Here is a 22591-nt window from a genome sequence, read left to right as displayed (position 1 = left end):
GTTTTCACTGAACACAGTTGGTTTTTTTTTGTTTGTTTTTTTAAAGTAATTTGAGGTGAAACCTGAAACTGCCAAGCAGGTTAGTCAACAGATTGTTGCTAGGTAACCAATAACTGAGGCCAGTTGATGCTATCAAACTGGCCTCAGGGGTCACTCTTCAGAGGTTGAGTGACCCAAACTTTTTTCCCAGAATGCTGTGCGGTTCTGGTTTTGAGATCAGTGAAATTATTGAATATTTTATTGGATGGGTTATCAATTGATATTAATCACCTGTATATCGTGATATGTATTGTCATTGATTTATTGCCCAGCTACTAATATCTTCAATGATTCAGATTTTATGTATATTCTTCATCCAAATGAGTCAAAATGACACTTTTTACTTAACAAAAATAATAACAGTCAAATAAAGTTTGTTGGATTTTTGGACCAGGAACTTAGGTTTTTAAAAAAAGAAAAAGAAAAAGGAAACTTTATTCATAGCAATTCAGGTGTGAAAACAAAACCCAGTCTTCTTTTTTAATCTGTGAAGACTGTGAACATTATCTGTTTTACAGGTAATGCCCAACTTAAATGGCAAAGTCATTAATATTGGGTGACCTCGCCATAAACACTATTGTTCAATTCCATTGGAAAACCAGCAGCATGCATCAGGGAACACCTGCATCCACAAATCACCATTGGTTGTATTAGTTAAAACAGAGTCAGCTTATGATAAAGTACTATGTATATTTTTCAAAAAGAATAAGGTGAAAAGGTCCACAATAAAAGTTCCATCTCCTACTCAGTTTTATCTTGAAACTGTCTTTAAACAAAGATTTGTTAAATATTCTTTCAAGTTTTTTTTCAATTAAGGAATATTGAGGCAACATAAACATAACCAACAAGTGAAAAACCAATATAACAGTTTCTCGTTGTCGATGCAAAGTTTCCTTCACATGGTATCAACTTAGTCACACCCTCTGCCCTTTGTTTGATGAAAGGGTTAAACTGATCCCAACTCCACCTCCAATCACCTCATCACTCAGAGACTGGAACCAATCACTAGTCTGAATGTTGAACTAAACCATTTATATTAGCCAATCACAAATGGAATTGATCTCAGATATGATCTTTGTTTGTCTAATAACTCAGAATACAGACCACAAAGCTTTGAAGACGGAGCCAGTCTTTGTGGTTCTCTTGATCCTCTGCAAAAACAGTGAGTATTTGTGGTATTTTTCTGGTTGTTTGAGCCCTGCTCTGACTCTGAAAATAGTGCATATTTAGAACTACAAAAATAGTGAATCTGTGCTTTTCCATACAGGCGACATGCTTTCCATCAACAATGCCTCAGATATGCATCAGTAGACTGGGATAAGGACCGCTAAAGTTGGAGAGACAATGACTGTACTTTGTTCATGTAAGCCTAATTCTGTAAATTACCTACTTTGGTACAAGTCTGGATGGGAAACCTCACATTATACGAAAGTGAATGAAGCATAGAAATTGAAACTTCACCAGCACATTAAAAAACATATTTAAAGTTGTTGCAAATCAATGACTTGATAATCTCAAATCTCCAGTCTTTGGATTCAGGAACCTGTTACTCTGTTTTTCTACGATGCGTTGATCTCATGTTTGGACAAGAAGTTTACCTCAGTGAAGTTGGCACCCCCACCTTCTTCAAATCTAACAAAATTGGTGTTTGTGCAGCAAAAAATTTCTTTCGTGTCGCTGTCATTTTAAAGATATTAATAAATATTTCCAGAGGTCAATAAAGGTCATCCAACCCCCACCTTCTTCCAATCAGACAAAATTGGTGTCAATTGACTTGGCTACATTTGTGCAGCAAACATTTTCTTCTGTGCTGCTTTTGCTTTCAAGACATTGACAATGACCTCTGATGGCCTCTATTGGTTCAGACATGCAGGGTTGTAACCTGCGCTCATGTATCCCAGTGACAGCAACTGTACATCTGGCACATTTTGTGGTAAATATTGCGCTTCCAACCTTGCACTAGATCTTGTGAGATCCTCAAATGCAGGGACCTACCACTGCGCTCTGGCTTCCTGTGGTGTGGTTGTTTTTGGAGGGGGAACAAAGATAGAAATTATAGGTACGTGGTCTGGTCAAAGCAGCTTTCCAACCAGATCTACAGGAATTAAATTTCTCTTGTTTTACAAAACATTAACACAACTATGTTTGCTTTTCTCTGCCATCACCCACTACAGTCCCGCTTCTCCTGGTGTATTGTTTGAGTGCAGCTCTGGCACTATCTATCATCGGGGTCCTTGTTTTGTCTTCCTTCATGTACAAACTAAGCTTAAAACTCAAGAGCGTCTGTGAAGGTGAGCCCATGAAATAAATTCTAATCTCTCTGCATCAGTCTGACAGCATGGTTTGGTCATACTTTGTTTTACAGGAGTTGATGCCAATGAGGGATCTCCTTCAACCAGAGCAGCTGTAGTAAGTCCAGTAGAAATATTTCAATATTTTTTAAGACATCTTATCATTTCATTTTTTTTTATCTCCCTGTAGTTATTCAGGACTTTCCTTCATAAACAAAGTTGTTCTTATTCTTATTAATGTATTTGTTATTATTACTAATCATAATAAGATTGCGTTGGTGTTAACTATGCTACTTCTGGCTATCATGATAATGCTGTCATGTCACCACTTTAGTTAATAATGGTATGCGAGTAATTCACATTGCATGCTAATCATGGAGTGTTAGTTAATTTTGGTATGTTAGCTGAATGAAAGTGAACTACTGATAAACCATTGAATGTTACCAAATAGTAGATTATGTTCGCTATTGATAAAAACAATGCTAATGCTGATGATAGCATTACAGCTAATGCTGGCAAAAAAATGTACTTGTAGTAAAGCCTTGAGTGCAGGCTACTACTAGCTAACTTGCTACAATTTCAATGTCACCAATTTTGCTTTCACTTCCATGTGAACAGCAAAAACACTTCTGTGAAAACGCAGAACCTCTAGCCTGACCTACAACCCCCAAAACGTATAACTATGGTGGATTACATGTTCATCTTGTAGTTTATCAGTTTTATAATCCAACGTGACATGGAGAAGAAGCTCGACTTTGTCATCACTCCACACAACAGTCTCCACTCAAGCTTTTTAGTTCACCATTTTTGTTGTCTTGTCGTCTTTACTGCTTCATGTAGAGGCCTTATGCGTTCTCCATGTTTAGCGCCACTTAGAGGCCTGGAGGAGTAAAAAAAATAGCATTTTGGGACATTCTTGTTGTTTCTTGTGGATGCAGGGGTCTTTGGAACAGATAAGCAGTTTTAGAAAAACAGTATAAACCCAGCAATAATTTACTGCTTTATAGCTATCCAAATACAACCATGTTTCCAAGTTTTCAGTTTTTCTTCTTTCATGCTGATGTCCTTTTCCTTCTGCTCTAGAACTCCTTTGAACAGATCAGGTTCACTCACTTCTTCTGCTTTCATCACTTCTTGAGTAGCTTTCTGCTTCACTTTCAGTTTTCTCCATTCCATTGTCTTCTACTTTATTTCTTTACCACATTTTCAACTTACTTGTTACTTTTTAAAAAGTTTACAATGCAACAAGTGTCTCTGCATTCATGAGCTGACCATCATTCATAATGTGTTTTTGCAGGATATACACATTTTTCTAGTTTTACAGTAATTTCCACTTTTTCCATCCATAGCAGGAGCGTCAGCCAGGAAGTCTCCATTATGCCGCAGTGAATCTGAGGAGGAGTAAAGAACAACAGCTTCAAGGGGACACGGAAGAGGCTTGTGTGTACTCCAGAGTAGAGACCAAAGAAGTAAATGTCTGAAGCAAGAAAAAGACAACTCACATGATTGATTTAAACCTGTTTGAATGTGGTGCAATGTTTGCCAAATGAGTATTGCAAGTGCAACACCGCTTTGAGAAACAATAAAATGTCAAATTAATTTAAATTACAACAGTGAAGTTTTATGAATTTCCCTTACAATCAACTTTGCTAACAGTCTGCTAACCTCAGTGTGAAATAGTGTCAACTGTTTGGCCTCCACTGCTGTGGTGAAGGTGTTATTACTGTAAAGAAGTTTCCACTGGTGGAAAAAAAATCACCTCAAACATGAAGACTGGGCCTGCAGTCCACACTAGCTTCTTACTCAGACAGCCAGGTCTGGTCTGCCGTTTTCAGCAGTTCCAACTCTTAGCTTTTAACTAAGATTAATTTAAACTAAATGACTATTTTTTTTATGAGCTCCATATAACCAATTTCTAATGCAGAAATAAAGAAACATTATTTTGAGAAAGAAAAGTTTGATTAATTTGCTGAAGTAGATATCTAAAACCTTTTTGGAAAAATTGATTCTCAGTTCACTGCAGCGATGGATCTAATTTAGTATTGTCCTGTACTAAGATAGAGAATTTAGAGCGTGTTGCCCCTCACAAGATGGCGGTTTAAATGGACACATTAGAAGCTGATGTTTTTCTGTTTTAAACAATCTCTTATGTCCAAAGCACATAAATAACAATATTTTTTAGTGATAAGGGCCCAAGGAGGGAAAGCTGCGTTTGGAAATGCTGGAGCTCTGAGCTGAGCTGTTAGCTTAGCTAGCGTTAAGCTTTAAAAAAAAAAAAAACAAGACAGTTCAGCATGTTTTAGGACCACTTTATATTTTAGTGGGCAGACAGAAAAAACACAGATTGGATGATTAAAATTATCATTTACTGGTAAATACCTATGTCACAGTTTGTCATGATGGTCAAGCAGTTACGGAGGTCCGGCTGACATCAGCTGAAGTTTCCTTAATTTCAGTGCAATAGAATAACCAAACCACACCAACATGTAACCCAGGTGTAAAGTCCAACCTCCATCTTCCCATTTTATTCTTTTCTTCTCTTCTCTATGTTCCCATGGTAAATATCTTGTGATAATTCAAATATATCATCATCATTCTCGCGGGATTGTTCAACAGCCAATCGCTGTTGATTATCAGGGGTCACGTGAGCTACAGCAACCTATCTGCTAGGCAAATTAGCTGGAGCGGAAGAGTATGACAGATAGGATGCGTTGAGAAGAGCAGAACTGCAGGAGCCACCTACCATGAGCCAAGCTGATGGTTGTGTGAGGTATAAACTGCACGACTGGCCAGGTCGAAACACATCGACCTGGCAACCAGTACAAAACACATCTTAAATCAATCCCAATAAGTACTCAAAACCTAACACAGAAAACAGAATAATATGAAACACAGACCTTTATCCATGTTCTAGTGTGGTTCAGTCCCAGAGCTGATAAAATCGGAACAAACCAGCAGGGAATGTTCAGACCTCCAGGGAGAAGGAAATGACAGAGGTAAGTTTTCACAAACACTGAACTGCCATATGTTGCTTCCTTAAATAGTTAGATTTAGTTATTACAGTTAAAAATAAATTAATTCTGAAAAGTTATTTATCAACTCACCCTTTTACAGAAAATCACAAGATGAGGCCTGAAAGGAAGCCACACACAAACTAAACTCCTATTTTCAAAATAACTCAAACTGAACTGAAAACCCAGAAGCAATGACTCATTGTTGCACTTTATAATTATACCTCACAGTTGGAAAAAAAAAAGTACAAGCAGTGTGTACAAAACATGATTGACAGTGCTAAGACCCTCCTCCTGCACCTGATTGGTTGATTCTGACTGAATAGTACATTTCTGCAGTTAGTACTGGGAACACTGGAATAAGGCAGGGGAGCTTGATTTTATTTTCATTTGATCCATTTTATGTTTTTTTTTTTTCATTTGATCTGTTTTATATAATAACTGTCACAACATAACAAATATCTAACAAACTTTTTTTTCTACAAAAGTTACATAATGCAGCTTTAACATTCAGTTAATTAAAAACAACTCAAACTGTAAAGACCATAAAAAAATGAAAAAAATTAAACTTATTTCATGTTTGCATACAACCTAGTGCTGGCACAGCAGTACAGCTACGCCCAACAGGAAGTTAGAATAGCAGCAGTTGCAGAAAGTCAGACTTAGAATGTTTTACTCGCTGTCTTTATGAAATAAAGACGAACACTCACCTTCATACACCCATACAAAAAATAAAATGAAACATTTACAGAAGACCATGTAACAGCCTGGATGTAAATGAGCAAAGCGCTGACATCTACTGACCAAACAGAAAAAGCTCCACATGCCAGACTTTCTGTCCTCCAGTCACATAATGGGCTGAACTGAACTGATCCGATTCCACCTCCAGTCGCCTGATGTGACAGATCTTCTAAACCTGAACGAATTGTAAGCCTGGTTTGAAACGTAGCCACTCGTCTAAGCCAATCACAGGCAGCCTTAGTCTTCTTCTAAGAGCTCCGGGGGCATCTGTGTACTCAGAACACAGTCTGCTTAACTACAGTGATGGAGCCACTTTACATTCTTCTCCTGCTTCTCTGTGAGTATTGACTAGATATTTAGTGGTGTTTCTTTGGGTATTGCTATTCTGAAGAAAAAAAAAGTTTTTTACAAGAGTAAATTAAACCTTTGTATGCATTTCTTTTACAGGCAAAGTGCTGAATGTTTTGAACACCTTAGATATTATTCAGGATTCTGGAGTCAGGACCGCTAAAGTTGGTGGGACAGTGACGTTACCCTGCTCCTGTCAGCATAATGCCGTAACTTATTTTTACTGGTACTACCAAATCCATGGAGAAAAACCCCGATTCATATCAAAACAGATGAAGCATGACACGGAAGCCGAAATTTCCCCTGCATATAAAGAAAGATTTCGAGTTCTTGTGAGGTCCGCAGCTGGTATCAATGACCTGATCATCACAGATCTTCAGCCTTCGGATTCAGGTATGTATTACTGCGTGATGTTGGAGTTCAACGCAATCGAATTTGGACGAGGAGTTTTCCTCCATGTCAAGACATCTTCATCAAACGCTCAACCGTCCAAACAACAGCCAACTCTGAAGAAGCTTCTACGACTCGGGGACTCTGTGAATCTGAGCTGTAGAGTGTCTGCTGAGCCCTGTGAAGGGGAGCGGAACCTCTACTGGTTCAGACGTACCGCATCCCAGCCGCCACTCTTGTATCCCAGTGAAGGGCGTTGTACAAGCCTTTATAATGAAACCCTCTACGGTATAAACTGCACTTCGAACCTCAAGTTGGATCCCGTGAGGTCCTCGGACGCAGGGATCTACCACTGCGCTCTGGCCTCCTGTGGGTCGGTTGTTTTTGGAGGAGGAACAAAGGTAGAGGTCGCAGGTATGTTGTCACTGCGTGTGCCCAACTAGTTAAACAATCAAAATTAATCACATTAATTCCATCCTATCAAAGACTGGTGTAATATTTCAGTTTCTTTGTTTTATTTCTGCATGTTGACCTGCACCACAGTGCCTTCAGTCGTTGTGGGTTCCCTAAGTGTTGCTCTGGCGCTTTCCACCATTGGGCTCCTTGTTTTGAGTTTCTGGAGGTGCAAACTGAAATCAAAGCTATGCTCTTCCTGCAAAGGTAAGGTTTCTATAGTAACTCAACATAATTCAGCTTTAAACCTTCATCCAAAGTGTTCATTTACATGCCGTGGTTTATAGGGACAGGTAAACACCGGATGTGTTCCGAGGCCCGAGACGCCGCTGTAAGTCAACGCAAATGTTCTTGTTCCCTTGTTTCATTTAACTTCATCTACCTTTACTTGAACAATTTTTTTTTTTTTTTTACAAAAACAGGAGAATCAAACAGAAAGCCTCCATTATGCGGCTCTGAATCTGAAGAGAAGCGATGAGAGACAGCAGCAAGAGGACAACGTCGAGAGTGACTGTGTGTACTCCAGGGTACGGAGCAGAAAAGAATAAAGCACAACCGTCTACATGAGGGAAATTAGAACCTATCAAAATATTTGAATAAAATAAAGTACTTTTTTTTGTCACTTTTGTGTGTCGTTCGAGTTCTGCAAAATGCCCCATGGCTACTGAGCTCATATGCTAACACCTGGTTTAAATAAAGGAAATGAAATAAATACAATAGACTCATAAAAAAAATCCCTCAGTCTATTAATATCTTTCACAGTACAAGTCGTGAAGCTCCATCTGTAATGGTGTCACTGCTGAGCCTCCACTTCTGTGGTGACGGTGGTGTGTGTTGCATAGCAGAAGTTTCCACTGGTGGAAACAAAAGCTCAGTCAGACCTGTAACACACACAGGAAGGCTGAGCCACAGTGAGCTGGACCTGAACTAGCTTAGTGACGCTGCCAGAGAAATGAAATATCTTGTGATACAAGAAATATCACAAGACTATAAAACACTAAACATTACAGAGGCTGTTTGATAATCACTTAGCAAACAGGAAAAGGTAAAAAAAAAAAAAGAAAAAAGAAAAAAGAAGAAGAAGATCCAGGGGTTTTGTGAGGAGGATTGGCTCAGTAGAGTCTGATGATTTAAAAAGAGTTGTACACAACTGACGGATCACTGGAGGAGTAAGGAAGCCAAAATGGGACAAAAGTTATTTAGCTTGTTTTAGTTTAAATCTCGAGCTACATCATTCAGAACCAAATGCAACGAACCAAGTTAAGCTACACATAACAACACAATAGTCCAAGTGGGATGAAATAAAGGCCTAGATGACTTTTTCAAGCAAGAGACAAAGTAGTGGAGGTTCTGAAATTTAAGCCTTGTATTCATATTTATGGCCTTAAGAACAACAAAAAACTCAAATTAAACAAAGAAGACCTGTCATCACATTTCAGGATGGGTACATTTGTGTTATCTGTATAGTATTGAAATTAGATGCTATGCTTTCAAAAACGAAATCAAAACTTTAAGTTAAGTTAAAAACACTTGAAGAGAAATAACAGGTTTAAGAATGGATCCCTGTGGGACACCACATTTTGGACATAACATCTCACTTAATTACTTAATCCTAAGGATTTGCTCTAAATGCTTTTGTCAACCATGTTAGAAGCAGCACTGAGGTCTAAAAACAATTAGCCTCATACATATATCATCATATATGACATTCCTAAACAATAAAGTGATTTCTAGTCCAGCCATCACCTTCCTACGAAATTCTGTTCAATTCTCATTTTGTGTGGACAAAATGGTAAAGTTACTCAAATTAGTAAAAGATCTTTTGATGCTTATTTACATGCATAATGTTTACTACTCACACAGTAGTCTTTATGTGCGTTTTTGATTATGCTTAACATACTACAAAGCTTTTATCAATACTTTTAAAGGTGATTGTAGAGGTCTTTGGTCTGTTGTTCTGCCGCTTCCTTTAAGTCTGTTGACTGCGCTTCAAAAATTCTATCTTTTTTTTATATTTCATGTGGTTATAAGCCACTGTGTCAAAGACCCTCGGCACTCAGGCAGGAAGTTCGCAGTGGTATTTTTCTTTTTTCTTCATGCAGTGCAGCTACACCAAGTGAGTGACGCCCAAGATGCTTCACATGAAGGGCAATTTTTAAGTGCAAAACCATTTTTGGTCATGGCACAAAAATGTAAATATTATCTTTAAAATGTTTACATATATCGGGGTTAATGTGACGTTGAATATAACCCTAAGCCAAAGCAATGAAATATGGCAGAATTCTTTTTTAATGCACATTATAATAATGTTTTTTTATTAAACGTTGTATCACTGAAACAGTTGCAGTCCACTACAGTAGGAGAAATACAAGTCTTCCTTAGTAAAAATGTTATTTACTTGATAAAAATGGCAGATTATTCATAAGACAATCAAGCTGATTATATCCAAACATCGTCCTCTTCGTCTATCAGCCAGTGGATGATGCATTGATAATGTTTAGGAGGATATTCCATACTAACAGGCTAGAGATACCCAACTTTATAAAAAAATATTTTCAGATCACCAAGTGTATTTTAGTGGTTACATTTTTACTGGATAGTCAGGTGTTTTCTACTTGAGTACTTGGAATGAGACAGGAATACTTTTATGAATAGTCAGTCACTAGAAGTGGTGCAAATGGAAGAAAACTGATTTTCCTGAACAAGTGGCAGGAGAAAGTTAATCAACGTTACGATGAAGGAGCAGAAATCAGCAGAGGAACATAAGATGTCTTAGGCGTTGCTTTCTTCAGCCAATCAGAGTCCTGCTCTCTGTGATCAGCAGAGTTCATAATGAGATTCATGTTGTTCAGTGCAGCACTGTGGACACAATGACGGCCCTAGTCATCGCCTGGTGTCTGACTTTTCTCTTTTTGGGGAGTTCAGGTGAGTTTTCATAAACCATTTTTTCATTTAAACACTTAAATGTTATTTATGTAGAATCGATCTACATTTTCCAGATAATGAACAAGGTAATTGAAATATTTTTCTCTTTCTTCAGGTCAGAACACATTATTACGTCAGGAACGGACTTTTAATTCTACAGAAGTGGGCAGCAACATTACTCTTCCATGTCTCTATCATCCGAAAAATGCGGTGATGATTTACTGGTTTAAACAAACCGTGGGACAGAAACCGAACATGTTTTCCAGTCGTTATAGATTGAAAAATAAAGGTACCTTTCACGATGAGTTCAAGGACAATCCTCGCTTTGAACTAGAAGCGGGAAACGGTAAAAACCACCTTCGAATCTCTGATTTGCAACCTTCAGACTCGGCTACTTACTACTGCGTCGCTATCGATTCAAACACATTCGAGTTCGGAGACGGAGCGACGGTCATCGTAGAAGGTCCTGGTTCAAACATTCACACTTTGGTCCATCAGCCAGAAGGGTCTGTGACCCTGAACTGTTCTGTAGGCACTGGAAGCTGTGAAGGAGAGAACAATTTTTACTGGTTCAAAGAGGCAAAAGAATCTCAAGCAGGACTCATTTACACTCCTGGAGGCAGAAATGACGGATGCCGTAAGACAATGACGACAGCAGCACAAACCTGTGACTACATTGTGCCACTGATGAACCTCAATGTGTTCGATGACGGGGTTGTCAGCTGCGCCGTAGCCTCATGTGGATCTTTACTGTTTGAAGATGGAGAAAACATGGAGTCAGCAGGTAAAGGTTGGTTCAAAATGATTTCCCTTTGCTTTTTCTAACAACTACCCTTCTGAGTGAATAGAAAACTGAACTACTGATAATAAAACTGTCATTGAATAACAAAACAACTGAAGGGACATCATCTCCATAAGTAGAAGGTGTGCCGCATTTCAAGACTTGCTGAAAAAATTAACTGACTATTTAATAACAGAGGGAAATGTTCTGATTTATTCTTATGTTTCGGATTGTTACATTGTTTCTTAATGACTGCAGCCTAACATGAGCCTAAAGGCAAGTTTACTTGTACAGCACATTTCAGCATCAAGGTAGCTCAACGTGCTTTACATCATAAAAACATCATACAGTCACCAATTATGAAACGAGCAATAAACATTATATTTTGTAAAATTCCATCATCAAAATCCCCAATACAGATCAAATATGTTGCTCAATGTTCATGTTACTGCCATTCAAAGACAACTTTAAACATGTGGCTTTTATCCTAGATTTCAATGAACTCAGTGTTTTGGCAGCTGTGCAGTTTTCTGGAATTTTCCTCCAGATTTGTGGAGCATAGAAGCTGAATGCTGCTTCTCCACGTTTGGTTCTGGATCTTAAGTGGTTTCCTTTTCCAGAATCCTTTATCAGACTGTGTGCTTCCCATTACTTAAGTTCTTTTAGCACTTCACCTATACGTAAAACTAGGGAAGCTCTACAAAGGGGTTTTCTCTAAATGTGTAATGCTTCTATTGGTTCATTTTACAGGTGAGCTGAACTCCCCTGAACTTGTTGTATATTTTCTGAGCGGAGCTCTGACAGTCACCGTCATATTGAGTGCTTTGATGGCTTTCTCAATATGCAGGATAAAGAAAACGATCCGATCTCATTGCGCAGGTGAATCTCAATTTTGTTTCAAGCTGTTTTAAAAACAATTACCTTTCATTAAAAAAAAAAAAATCTGTTTCACAGCAAAGACAGATGCAGAACCAGCAGAAAGCCACACAGCAGATGCTGAGGTGAGTCTTACTTTCAAATGTAAACTTCATTTTAGAGCTTCAAACTAAAATCTCTCCAATTCTTCATCCGAAGCCAAACATGGCTGACATGTTTGACATGGCTGAAAAACATATCACGACATAAACGTTTCATATTAGTCGGTATCGATAATTATTGATTCGTTTTCGGTTTTACATATCTGGAATGCTGACAAACTGGTGACGTGACGTTTCCTGTTGTATTCACAGTTTTCACTCAAAGCTATTGTTTTTTTTATTTTTAAGCAGTTATGAAGTATGGTGGCGAAACCTTAAGCTGCTGCTGCTGATCAAGTCACTCAGGTTGTTGCTAGGTAACCAAAGAGTGGATGAGTTACTTGATGCCACCCACCTAGCTTAGCTAGCTAGCTGACACATTGAGGGAATAAAGTATTTTCTCTCCCGACAATGAAATTATTGAATATTCAATCAGACACATTTTCTGTTAAACTTGATTAATTGTTTATTGCGATATGTATTGTTAATAATCTATTGTCCATCCCTAGCTGACATATGGACCTGTGTTTCTAGAAAACTCATATTAGCACATCTTTCACACAAGACTCCTCTTCGGTACACGTCACACACCTACCCACCAGGGCTCCGACTGCATCGCTGCACTTTCCATATCACTTTTACAAAACAGTCAAGGACCTAACGCTGCACTTTTTCTGCAGGTAACAGCATTGTGATTCCCATCCAGGAACTGTTTGCCATTTGACAATCTTTGTAGTTATTTTGTGAAGAGTCATACAAAGGTACTTAATTCCTCATCGCGTCTGATAAACGTTCCTCATAAGAAATATCAACATTTTTGTCAAAGTGACAAATACGCCCCACAAACTTCTGACCAATCCCACAACACATCACACATAGCTCTAAACAAAACAGTACGACCCGGACTTGATGTCGAGTTCAGCAGTCGGATGCCTCCCTGCAACCAATTGTCGTGACGAAACTACGTCAATCGGAGCCGATTTTGACACTTCGGGTGAAGTATAGGAGAACCTTAATTCAACATGATTCGTCATTCACTGATATGTGTTTTTATACCAGGGTAACGAAGATGAAGAGAGCCTCCAATATTCTACGTTGAGGCAACACAGGTCGAACGGATCAAGACGACAGAGAGACGACACAAGGAGTCAGTGTGTGTACGCGAGTGTAAAACAGGCCAAATCCACACTTGCTGCAGCAAGGCCAGAAAATGCGTTATAAAATGTTTGTTGAATGTGACGTGAAAGAAATGTAAAAACAATAATGGGGCTTTTGTACATTTTTATGAATTTCCAAGAGCTGATATGTTTCTGTGGTGGCGCCTGTTAAGTCTGTACAGCTGAAACAATGAGCTAAAGGGCTTTACAACCACTAAGGGCAACAAGAACAAGACAAGATGAGATGTTTTGTGCTAATAGGGTAAATTTCAAAACTCAATAATGTAGCTAATAGAATCTGAAATCAGAGTATTATAATTCACTGCATGTTTGACCAGCTGTGGATTTTCCAAGGAAATCTTGTTTCTGAAAATGCATTGAAAATGTTTTGAGTTTTCACAAATAGAATAAAGGTTTCATTAACTCTGCTGTGTTGTGCATAATCTGTTCAGAGCCACCCAACAATGCATGCACAAACTTACTTTTTGTTTTTTTTTGGGGGGGTTTTACAAAAAATAAAAGTGTTTTCTCACATTTGTTAAAACTGTTCGTCATGACAGCATAATATGAGACAGATAATCTGTGAAAAACAATTGCCACCTGAAGAAATGCAACATTCCTGGTCAAAAACAACCAATCGGAGCCAGGAGGAGGGTCTTAGCGCTGTCAATCATGGTTGAGTATGTGCTGACTATTTGAATCTTGACTCTTTCCAACCGGGTCTTTCATCAACAGAGAATGTGAAACCCTGCAATATTTTTTATAAAGGTTGTTTTTAACACTAATGTGTCCAACGATGGGTTAACTTAACTATATTCATCATAATGTCAAAAGTCTAAATTTAGATACATCGGTCAGTCAAAAAGGTTAAAACCAATTTTTTATTTTTTTTTTTACCAGATGGTGCGTCAGACAGAAAATATTAATAACAAGATCTATAATTACCATCACAAAATGAATGTATAACTTTGTGTGCATGGGAACCATTTTTGTATGGCTGATAGATGAAAACACATTTTCTTCTTCTTGCTCTGCTCGTTATTTCAGTTACGCAGCTCAAGCTCAACCAACACTTGAAGGCAGGTACAAATACATCCGGTACTATTTGCATACTGAAATTCAAACAGTCCATTGTTTACCTAGCAAAATCCCACAGCAGGTTTAATGTTACGCCGCTGAACAGGGAAATGTCAAACGGCATTCGCGTATTTTTAGATTTCCTGCTTTGATGTTTGGATGCTTTTGGATTCAGTTTCTGAGCTGTTGTACGTCTTTCACGCATAAAAAGAACTGCATGACAACATTTTCTGCTTTAACTTCAGACAAGACAGGAGGTGTCATCTTTGAAAAAGAAAATCAGATTAATTAATCACTAGCTGTATGAGATTAATAAATTAAAGATTCTCTGAGTTAATGATCACCAGTAGATTTTATTCAAATCCTACACTAAAGTTTTCCTTTTCCTTTTCTAAGCATATTTTCATGAATTAAAACATGTCAGCTTCTCAGTTGGTCTCAGACCAACATGGCCCAAGTTGCCCATTTCACATTTTATGTGTGTTTTCTTCAATTCACACATAAGAAAACAGTGCATACATTACTCATTCCCTTAACAATTTTGGGAATACTTAGAAACCTTTGTGTTTTTCTTGTGTGTGGAATAAAACTGAATTTAAACATTCAACAGGTTTCCTCTTCTTCCTTGTTGAGTTACTTCCTTTTCCAACTGTACTTTTCTCCTACTCCTTTCTGCAGTGAGTAACATCTTTATCTTTCAAAGTGCTGATGTAAGACTCTGAACAGGTTCTGCTCAAAGTTGAGCGTGATCAGTAGCTCACTCAACGGAGCACCTGTTCCTGCAGTCACTCCATTTGTTGGCCATTCTGGAAAATATTCTTTTGACGTATCCAGTGGAGGCCGGGATGCTCAGGATGTGGCTGATGGTAAAGTGAGTGTGTTGAGGCAGGTCAGCTTCTTTACAGAGAGTCAGCCACACCTTTGGACCGCTGCAGCTATAATTCAGTTTAGCCGCCACAGAATTGGTCATCTTGTCTCTGTGCGAGTTTGTCCCTGGAGTTATTCATGATAGGATATAACTCAACACGGGTGGTTTTTTCGCTCTCCGGTTTCTTTACAACTTCCTCGAAGAGTGAGAGGATATAATTGCCAAACAGAAGATAAATCTCTACACAATACCTCCATCTTCCTCAGATTCCTCACTGAGCTGCACGTAGTTGTCTGGGACACTCCTCCCCTTGACCGATGATGCAGCAGTCCTAGCAGTCCAGGTTTGCAGCAGACGGGCGATGGCTGTATTTGGAGTCGACCGCCTGGTTGTGACATGTTGCTAAATTTCCTGGAACTCCACATCACAAAACCGACAAAACTCTTTGAGTGACTCTCTTCTGTCGGCTGATGCCGAAAAGTAGTCGTATATTTTCAACACATTTTCCACACCCGCAGTGAGCTGCTCAAGACCATGCTTCACTGTGTTGAGCACCATATGTGCATGGCAGTTTCTTTGCAGAAGATTTTCAAGCTGTGAACTCCGGCATTGACATGGGTGTTGCCTGCACTGAACGCCGTCACTTGATCAAACGATAAAGCAAATGTTTTCAAGCGACTGCTCCATCAGTGCTGCAGTCCCAGCAGCTGACTCGTCTAGATTCTCTATGAAATCGAGCATTTTGCTGGTGATCCCGCATTCTGGAGTGAAATATACAATGTATATTTACACACACTCCATAAAGACTCCATAAATATGTGACTGAGAAGGTTCATCATTGTTAATGTCCAAAAAATGATGTCAGAGGTACATTCACTCACCAAACTGTTTTTCCATTAAGCATAAAATTGTGCAAATTGAAATTACAAAAATAAAATAGCTTAAGGCAAGACAGTTTCGAAACAGACCCATTTTTTGATAAAAAAAAGATGAGGTGATTTCTTGGTTTTCATATTAAATCAATCAAGTTTATTTCTATAGCATTTAAGCAACAAGGCAGTTCAAAGTGCTGATAAAACCACAAAAATGTCATAAAAAACTCACCATACAGTCAACAATTGAGAAACCAAAATAGATGTACTCCGCAAAACTGCAATGGGAAAAAAAAAATTATTTGCATCATAAATCACATGATCAACAGCTGGATGTTATTACTGGTAAAACATCCAGTGGTAGGAGGATGATGGTTTGATTCTTTTTCCTCTGTTTTTGGACAGTGTGCAGCTGGATCTACCAAAGCTCTCACAGTTTATAAAAAGTTGTTAAATCCATAACTCTTCTGTAAAAATGCTGGTTAACACTTTATTTGAAGGTTTGTGCATAAGACTGACATCTGTCATGAACATAAAGAATTCTTTTTGAGTGTTTATGACAGTTGTGTCATTCGGTAAATAATGGCTCTTTTAGTGCTAAGTTGCTCTAAAAGTTGCACTGAAAGTCCATTAAAAATGGCAACTTTACATTAAATTATCATAATTTACAAAATCATGCAAAGTTGGCATTTTTAATGGACTTTTAATGCAACTTTGCATTAAAAGTGTCATTATTTACCGAATGACACTTCATGACAACTGTCATAAACAGTCATAAAGACTTCTTTATGTTCATTGACAGATGATATGTCATGTGTATGACAGTGTCATGTCAGTCTTATGTACAAACCTCCAAATAAAGTATTACCAAATGGGGAATAGAATCTACCCAGAACGCCATATAGGTAGTAGCTCTCAAATATAAGGGGCTTGTTGCTCCAATGCCTGAATAAGACGTCAACATTAGGGCTGTAGTGATACAATAATCACACAATACGATGCGATACACAATATTCTTCTCACGATACGATATATATTGCGATATTCATCAAACAATTCAATACACTTTTGCGATTTTCTGAAAGATTTTAGAGGGACAGAGTGATTTATTTATTTTTTTTACATTTTGTGACTGTTATAGAGTTGGATTGAATTAATTTAAATGAAAACTGATTAAAAGCACCAACTACACAATACCTGGATCTGGCTGGACCTGGACACAGACTTAAAGTCGACAGCTGGACAAAATGAGTCAAAGTGGTGAGAAAACATGATTCTTTTAATTGAAACAGTACAAACTGTAGCTTACATGCATTTGTAAAGTAAATAAAGTGCACCAAGTACCTGCTCTGAATAGTTTGATACCTTTTTAACCTTGACACTTAACATCTGAAGGAATCACTGTAAGCCTGATGACCGAATCACTCTCCTGGCGAAGCAAGCAGTGAGTGAGCAAGGTGACAGTTGGATGTTACGATACTTGCGGATGAATATCGATTTTTTTCTACGTAAGAAAATATTGATATATATCGCAAAATCTATATTATTACACAGCCCTAGTCAACATCTTGTCTGATGGCTGCCAGATGATGAATACATCTCATGTAACTGCTTGATTCTTAGCAACTTATTGGGTGAACAAGTTTTTTAAAGTGTGATTTTAATTTAATTTCTTATTTAACCCTTAACATGTAATTGATCGCCTGTGTTCCGTTTTTCCATTGTATTTTCAGGGAGCAAGAGTTAAACAGAAACACATCAATTGCAAAATGTTTTTTTTTTTCAACATTAGCAGAACATCAACAAAGATTTGCACACGTTTGGAATGGAAATGCAGTCGTTCTATTGACTCCATGACGTGGCTCCCTGTTTATTTGCATTCTAAACTGGGAGCTGTAGATCTTAATCCTAGCTGGAAACTGTCCTTGTTAGGCTGGTTTATTTGCATCAGGATCTGCCAACGTGTACCAGATCAGCCCCTAATGCTCCACTTCCCCCTCTGTGCGTCATGATCAACCCCAGCCAGCTCTTTGCAAAGTGAATTATTTCCATGTCCATTTCTGAGCTGCATATGGATCGGATTATTTCCAAATCAAGACTAATCCTTCTTGGTGATTCACTTGATGCATGAAGGGTTTTATCAGTCAATTCTCCTTCAATGGCTGAGCCGTCCCTGGAGCGCTCCAAACTGTCTGCTGTTTCCTAAATATCACGAGTACCATGCAGTCGCCCTCACTGTGATGCTTTGCATAAACTAAGCTTTTTTTTTTCTTCTTTTTTTTTTTTTTACTGAAGGCTTCACTGTAGCAGAGTACAAGTGTAGCATCATGATGAAGAGTTTGGTACTGGCAGCCTGGATTCTATCAGGTACAATTGATAAACCTCTGATATATTTCTTTAATGATACTGTAGAAGATGTAATAAGATTTTAAATATCTAAAGATTTACTATATTTTTCTAGCCTTGCTCAGTTTCTCCTCATGCCAGGAACGTCAGTACTACTTTGTCAACCAGTTGATGAACTGGGATGATGCTCAGAGATACTGCAGAGCTCACCACACGGACCTGGCTACCATCGGAAACTCTACAGACGTGAAGCAATTCCTCGACATCGTTTCGTCTACTGATAAGAACGTCTGGATCGGTCTGTACAGCAATATCAACTGGACGTGGTCTGGCGAACCGAACAGTGTCGGGTCCCAGTACAGAAACTGGGAGAGTTCCGATTACGATCCCGACTTTATTTTAGCCAATCAGTTCTGTGTGTGCATTGGAGACAATGGAGGATGGTGGGACTACGACTGTGCGAAAAAATTTCCATTTGTTTGTTACAATGGTAATGTTTCAGTGGTGAATAAAGTTTGTTTTTGACATTGAGACTGTACCCTTATCACACCGTCTAATCCTTCTGTTGTCTTCATACACAGCAAGGACGAATGAGTTTGTGGCTGTAGATGAAGCAATGAGTTGGTCCAATGCTCGGACATATTGCCAGCAGAACTTCACAGACCTGGCCACAATCAGGAACATCACAGAGAACCAGCGGGTTCAAACCCTGGTACCGACTGGATACTGGGCATGGACTGGTCTACATAGAGATGAAAACATTTACTGGTCTGATCAGAGTAGCTTCGGGTTCAGAAACTGGGATCACAAATCGAATCTTTTTGGTTCCGACACACGGATATGCGGAGCTACGTCTGAGGCAAGATCTGCAAAATGGAAGTTTTTACCCTGTCAAACACAACTGCCATTTGTGTGCTACTCGTTCAAAGGTGAGTCTTACCTTTCTCTGGTAGAACAAATGACTGATTTAGGAAGTAAATATTCAAGATGAAATTGCAAATGAATGTGTGTTCGAATGTGTGTCCCTTCAACTAGTGATGAGGAGAATAGTGAAGATAAAACTGTCAAGTACTGTGAATCTGACTGACCCCGTACATAAAGCTCAACTCCTGAAGCAGGCAAGTGTTTTGTGGCACACAGTTACAGCTGCGTTCCCATTGACTATATGATTGCACAAATTGGAATTACAAAAATAAATTCACTTACAGGAAACACTGCAATTTTGAAAAAAAAAAAAAAAAGACATTTTTCAGTAAGAATGAAAAAAGTCAGTCTGAAGGAATGAGGTGATTCCTTTGGTCGTGTTGAAATTAGTGATATGACCGAAAAGTTCAAATGAAAACACCTTTTTTCCACATCACATGACTCGTGTGACCAACAACTGGATATTGCTGGTAGAAAAGATGAAGAAGATGACAGGAAGTGGGAGGAAGGTGACGTCATGGTATGATATACTAATGACTTATTACGCAAGCAAAAGTTATGACATAATTTTATTTTCTCATTTAATGGAAACGCTGCAATTGAAAAATTGTGTTTTCCTTCAACATTAGCAGAGTATTGGGCAACGTTTTGTGCACATTTGTAATGGAAACGCAGCTAGTGATACCTTAAAGATCGTCTCCAAAACTCAAGTTCTGACGAGATTTTTGAAAAACTGCCAACTATTTCTCTCTCGCAGCTCCAGGAAAAATTAAATGAAAGTGCATCGTTGAAGTTCGTTGAGCAGCCAAAGAAGGACAAGAAAAGGACTGAATTGTAGAACATGCACTACAGTTTTCCACTCTTCTTTTGGAGACAGTCAGATGTGACTCTTGTGATCTGATGGACTAATAATGTACAGTCAGGAGGACACCGTGGTCTTTTAACAGTGACCATTCAGTAAGGTATTCTTTTGAATTGGAATGGCTCTCCGTAGATAACATAATTCAAAATTGGATTGAATCCAGTAACTTAATTTAAACATGAGGCTAGTATGTGTTTTTAATTTCATTATATACATAAGATACATTTTAAAATTGTATTTTTATATGATTTTCACTGAATAATCACAAAACCCCAAATTTCGGTTTCTTGGAAATGTTGAAAATGACTGAGTTTATGTTTTCACTTCACTATACTTTTCAGGCATTGGCTATTCCTATTGCTTTTGCTCCTTTTTCTACCTAATTTTGTCATCTGTCAGATCAGCTGGGAACTGACAAGTCAGTAGTCCTCCTCCATGACTGCTTATCCCATAATATGACAGTTCTGTATTAAAAAAACATTTTATTCGTCCTGAAGAAACAGAAATGGGGTTTTTGTTCAGCCGTAATCATTAAAATCAACAGAAATAAACATCGGGAAGACATTGGTTTATGCAAAAAACATTAACTTGAGTTTCATTTTTTCCTCTTGTGCTTTGTTTCTATTTCTATATCTTTTAGTTTGAACTCTGTCATTAAATACACAATGATGATCTGAAGTGTGTCAGTCTGCTCAAAGTCTTACCTGTATTTTTGTTTTACTTTCTGTCATTCCCACAAGTAGAATAATCCCTAAACATTCAGGTTGACTTTCTCTTAAAATATCACCTGCTCTCACCTTGTGTTACTGTTTTGTACTGTCACCATGGCAGCAGTGCGACATTTGCATTCAGTAATTTAAATAATAGTTACTGCTTACATCGAAGGCGAGCTTCTTTAAGTTTCTGAGTTAGCCTGTTCCCTACAGTAAGCACAAGTTAAAGCACTGACAGATGGACTAAGATCAGTCTTTTTAAGACATTACCATTTTAAAACGTCTTTTCAATGGAGTTAAAGCTTTATGTCCAAACATCATAGAGTCCAGAAGGTCATCTTTACAATGTCCAGAGGCCTACTGGCAGAGTTGCTACCCACCGTTTGATTCAACAGCCCTTGAACTGGTGAACTTAGTAAAGAGTTGCATTTGATTCCCTACACACTTTCCATAGCATCAAGCCAATAATGTTTCAACACGAGCTCGAGTCGGTAGAACTCTGGAGATGTCAGTGAGTATTTTTACATACCATGATGAACCTGGGAGACCAGATTAGGAAGAGATGTCAAAATGGGGATTTCCCTTCTGTTGCCACCAGGCAAAGGGAACCAGTTCAGTACGCAGAAAATAGCACAGAATCAGAATTTGATCCTGATGACATAACATCATTTCAATACGTCTCCCCGGCCGATTTCCTCAAACTGTAGGAAAATAACTGAATGACAAATTCTGATTATGCAAGAACAACAAAGTATGTTTCATTTTATTTCCCCCAACAAACACCACACAACAGAGGGTGTTAAATGTAGGAAACTAAAAATAATTCTTGGTCAGACAGAACTGTCAAAAAATGAAGCACCGTGGCTTCAGTTTCTTGACTGACAGCTTAGTCAACAACCTTCTGTAATCAAACTAATGCTCACCATCAGGGGTGCTGCCCGCCAGGAATCTTGGGCCCCATGACATATTGACAGTTTTAAAAAATATGTACATTTAAAAAAAAAAAGGTTACATACTGCAGCTTTAATTTCACTTATGAGGGGACAGGTCAAGAGGGACGTTGCATTTAAATTATCTGTAATTATCTGTAAAGGTAGGACGGTCTGGACTGACTATCATAAAAACTATATTTTTATCATTTTATAAAGATTGCTTGAATGTCTGTCAGTAATAAATATATTGTTTTAGTTGTGTATTTCTAAAAAGAGCAAAGAGAGAAATCCCTATGCGCTCCCTGGAATGATGCCAACTAGCTCGTAACTGAGCAAAGTGTTGCTCATCTTTTTCACTGGGACGGTAGAGGGGTTATGCTGATATCTGGTCTAGAGCTGCTGCTGACTGGATCGTTGTCAAGTGTGGTAAAAGGTACAGGTACAAGTTAAATATAAGGATTTGTTGGTAATTTGTTTTTCTTTCATTCATTAAACGCTTGAGAAATGGAGGCAAACAGTAGTAGTCAATGGCCTCTCCTTGTAAATATGTAAGTATTTTTTTTAACAATCGTTCGTACGTTTATACTGATGTAATAGATAACTTGTCATGGTTTCAATTCTTACATTGCTATGCACTAGAGGTGGGCATTTATCATTATCGTGAAAAATTTCTGGTAAGAATTTTAACTTATAGTTGTTTCAATAAATTAAACCAAATTGACAAAATCATTGCATTTTTTTTTTACTAGTTTCTGCACCGTTTGTCCCACCACAGGATCAATAAATGTAAATCTGAAAAAGGCAACAACAAAAAATCACAACATTTTGTGATAAAATGATAAGTC

The 22591-nt window shown here is 38.1% G+C and overlaps 2 protein-coding genes and 1 long non-coding RNA gene across 4 annotated transcripts; all 3 read left to right on the top strand.

Moving 5' to 3' along the window:
* Nucleotides 1–451: 451 nt before the first annotated feature.
* LOC103480223 (uncharacterized) lies at nt 452–4269 on the top strand. 2 transcript variants are annotated; one of them, XR_014084574.1, is made up of 6 exons: nt 452–1201; nt 1307–1402; nt 2003–2098; nt 2214–2330; nt 2405–2448; nt 3680–4269. It is a non-coding gene; the product is annotated as an uncharacterized LOC103480223 (long non-coding RNA). The 2 variants fall into 2 exon arrangements; XR_536063.3 differs by lacking the exon at nt 2003–2098 and having other exon boundaries at nt 457–1201.
* Nucleotides 4270–6090: 1821 nt separating this feature from the next.
* On the top strand, nt 6091–7955 carry LOC103480234 (uncharacterized). The gene is made up of 5 exons (XM_017310311.2): nt 6091–6419; nt 6530–7234; nt 7364–7480; nt 7561–7604; nt 7696–7955. Exons 1-5 carry the CDS (start codon nt 6386–6388, stop codon nt 7819–7821), a joined length of 1026 nt encoding a protein of 341 aa, XP_017165800.2. The 5' UTR covers nt 6091–6385; the 3' UTR covers nt 7822–7955.
* Nucleotides 7956–10358: 2403 nt separating this feature from the next.
* On the top strand, nt 10359–11424 carry LOC103480233 (uncharacterized). The gene has a single exon (XM_017310289.2). The coding sequence runs from the start codon at nt 10412–10414 to the stop codon at nt 11021–11023; it is 612 nt and encodes a 203-aa protein (XP_017165778.2). The 5' UTR covers nt 10359–10411; the 3' UTR covers nt 11024–11424.
* Nucleotides 11425–22591: the final 11167 nt, after the last annotated feature.

This window comes from Poecilia reticulata, chromosome 18, assembly GCF_904066995.2.
Source record: "Poecilia reticulata chromosome 18, P_reticulata-male-v2, whole genome shotgun sequence".
Classification (NCBI taxonomy): Eukaryota; Metazoa; Chordata; class Actinopteri; order Cyprinodontiformes; family Poeciliidae; genus Poecilia; species Poecilia reticulata.
This window is presented reverse-complemented; position numbering and strand designations above follow the sequence as displayed.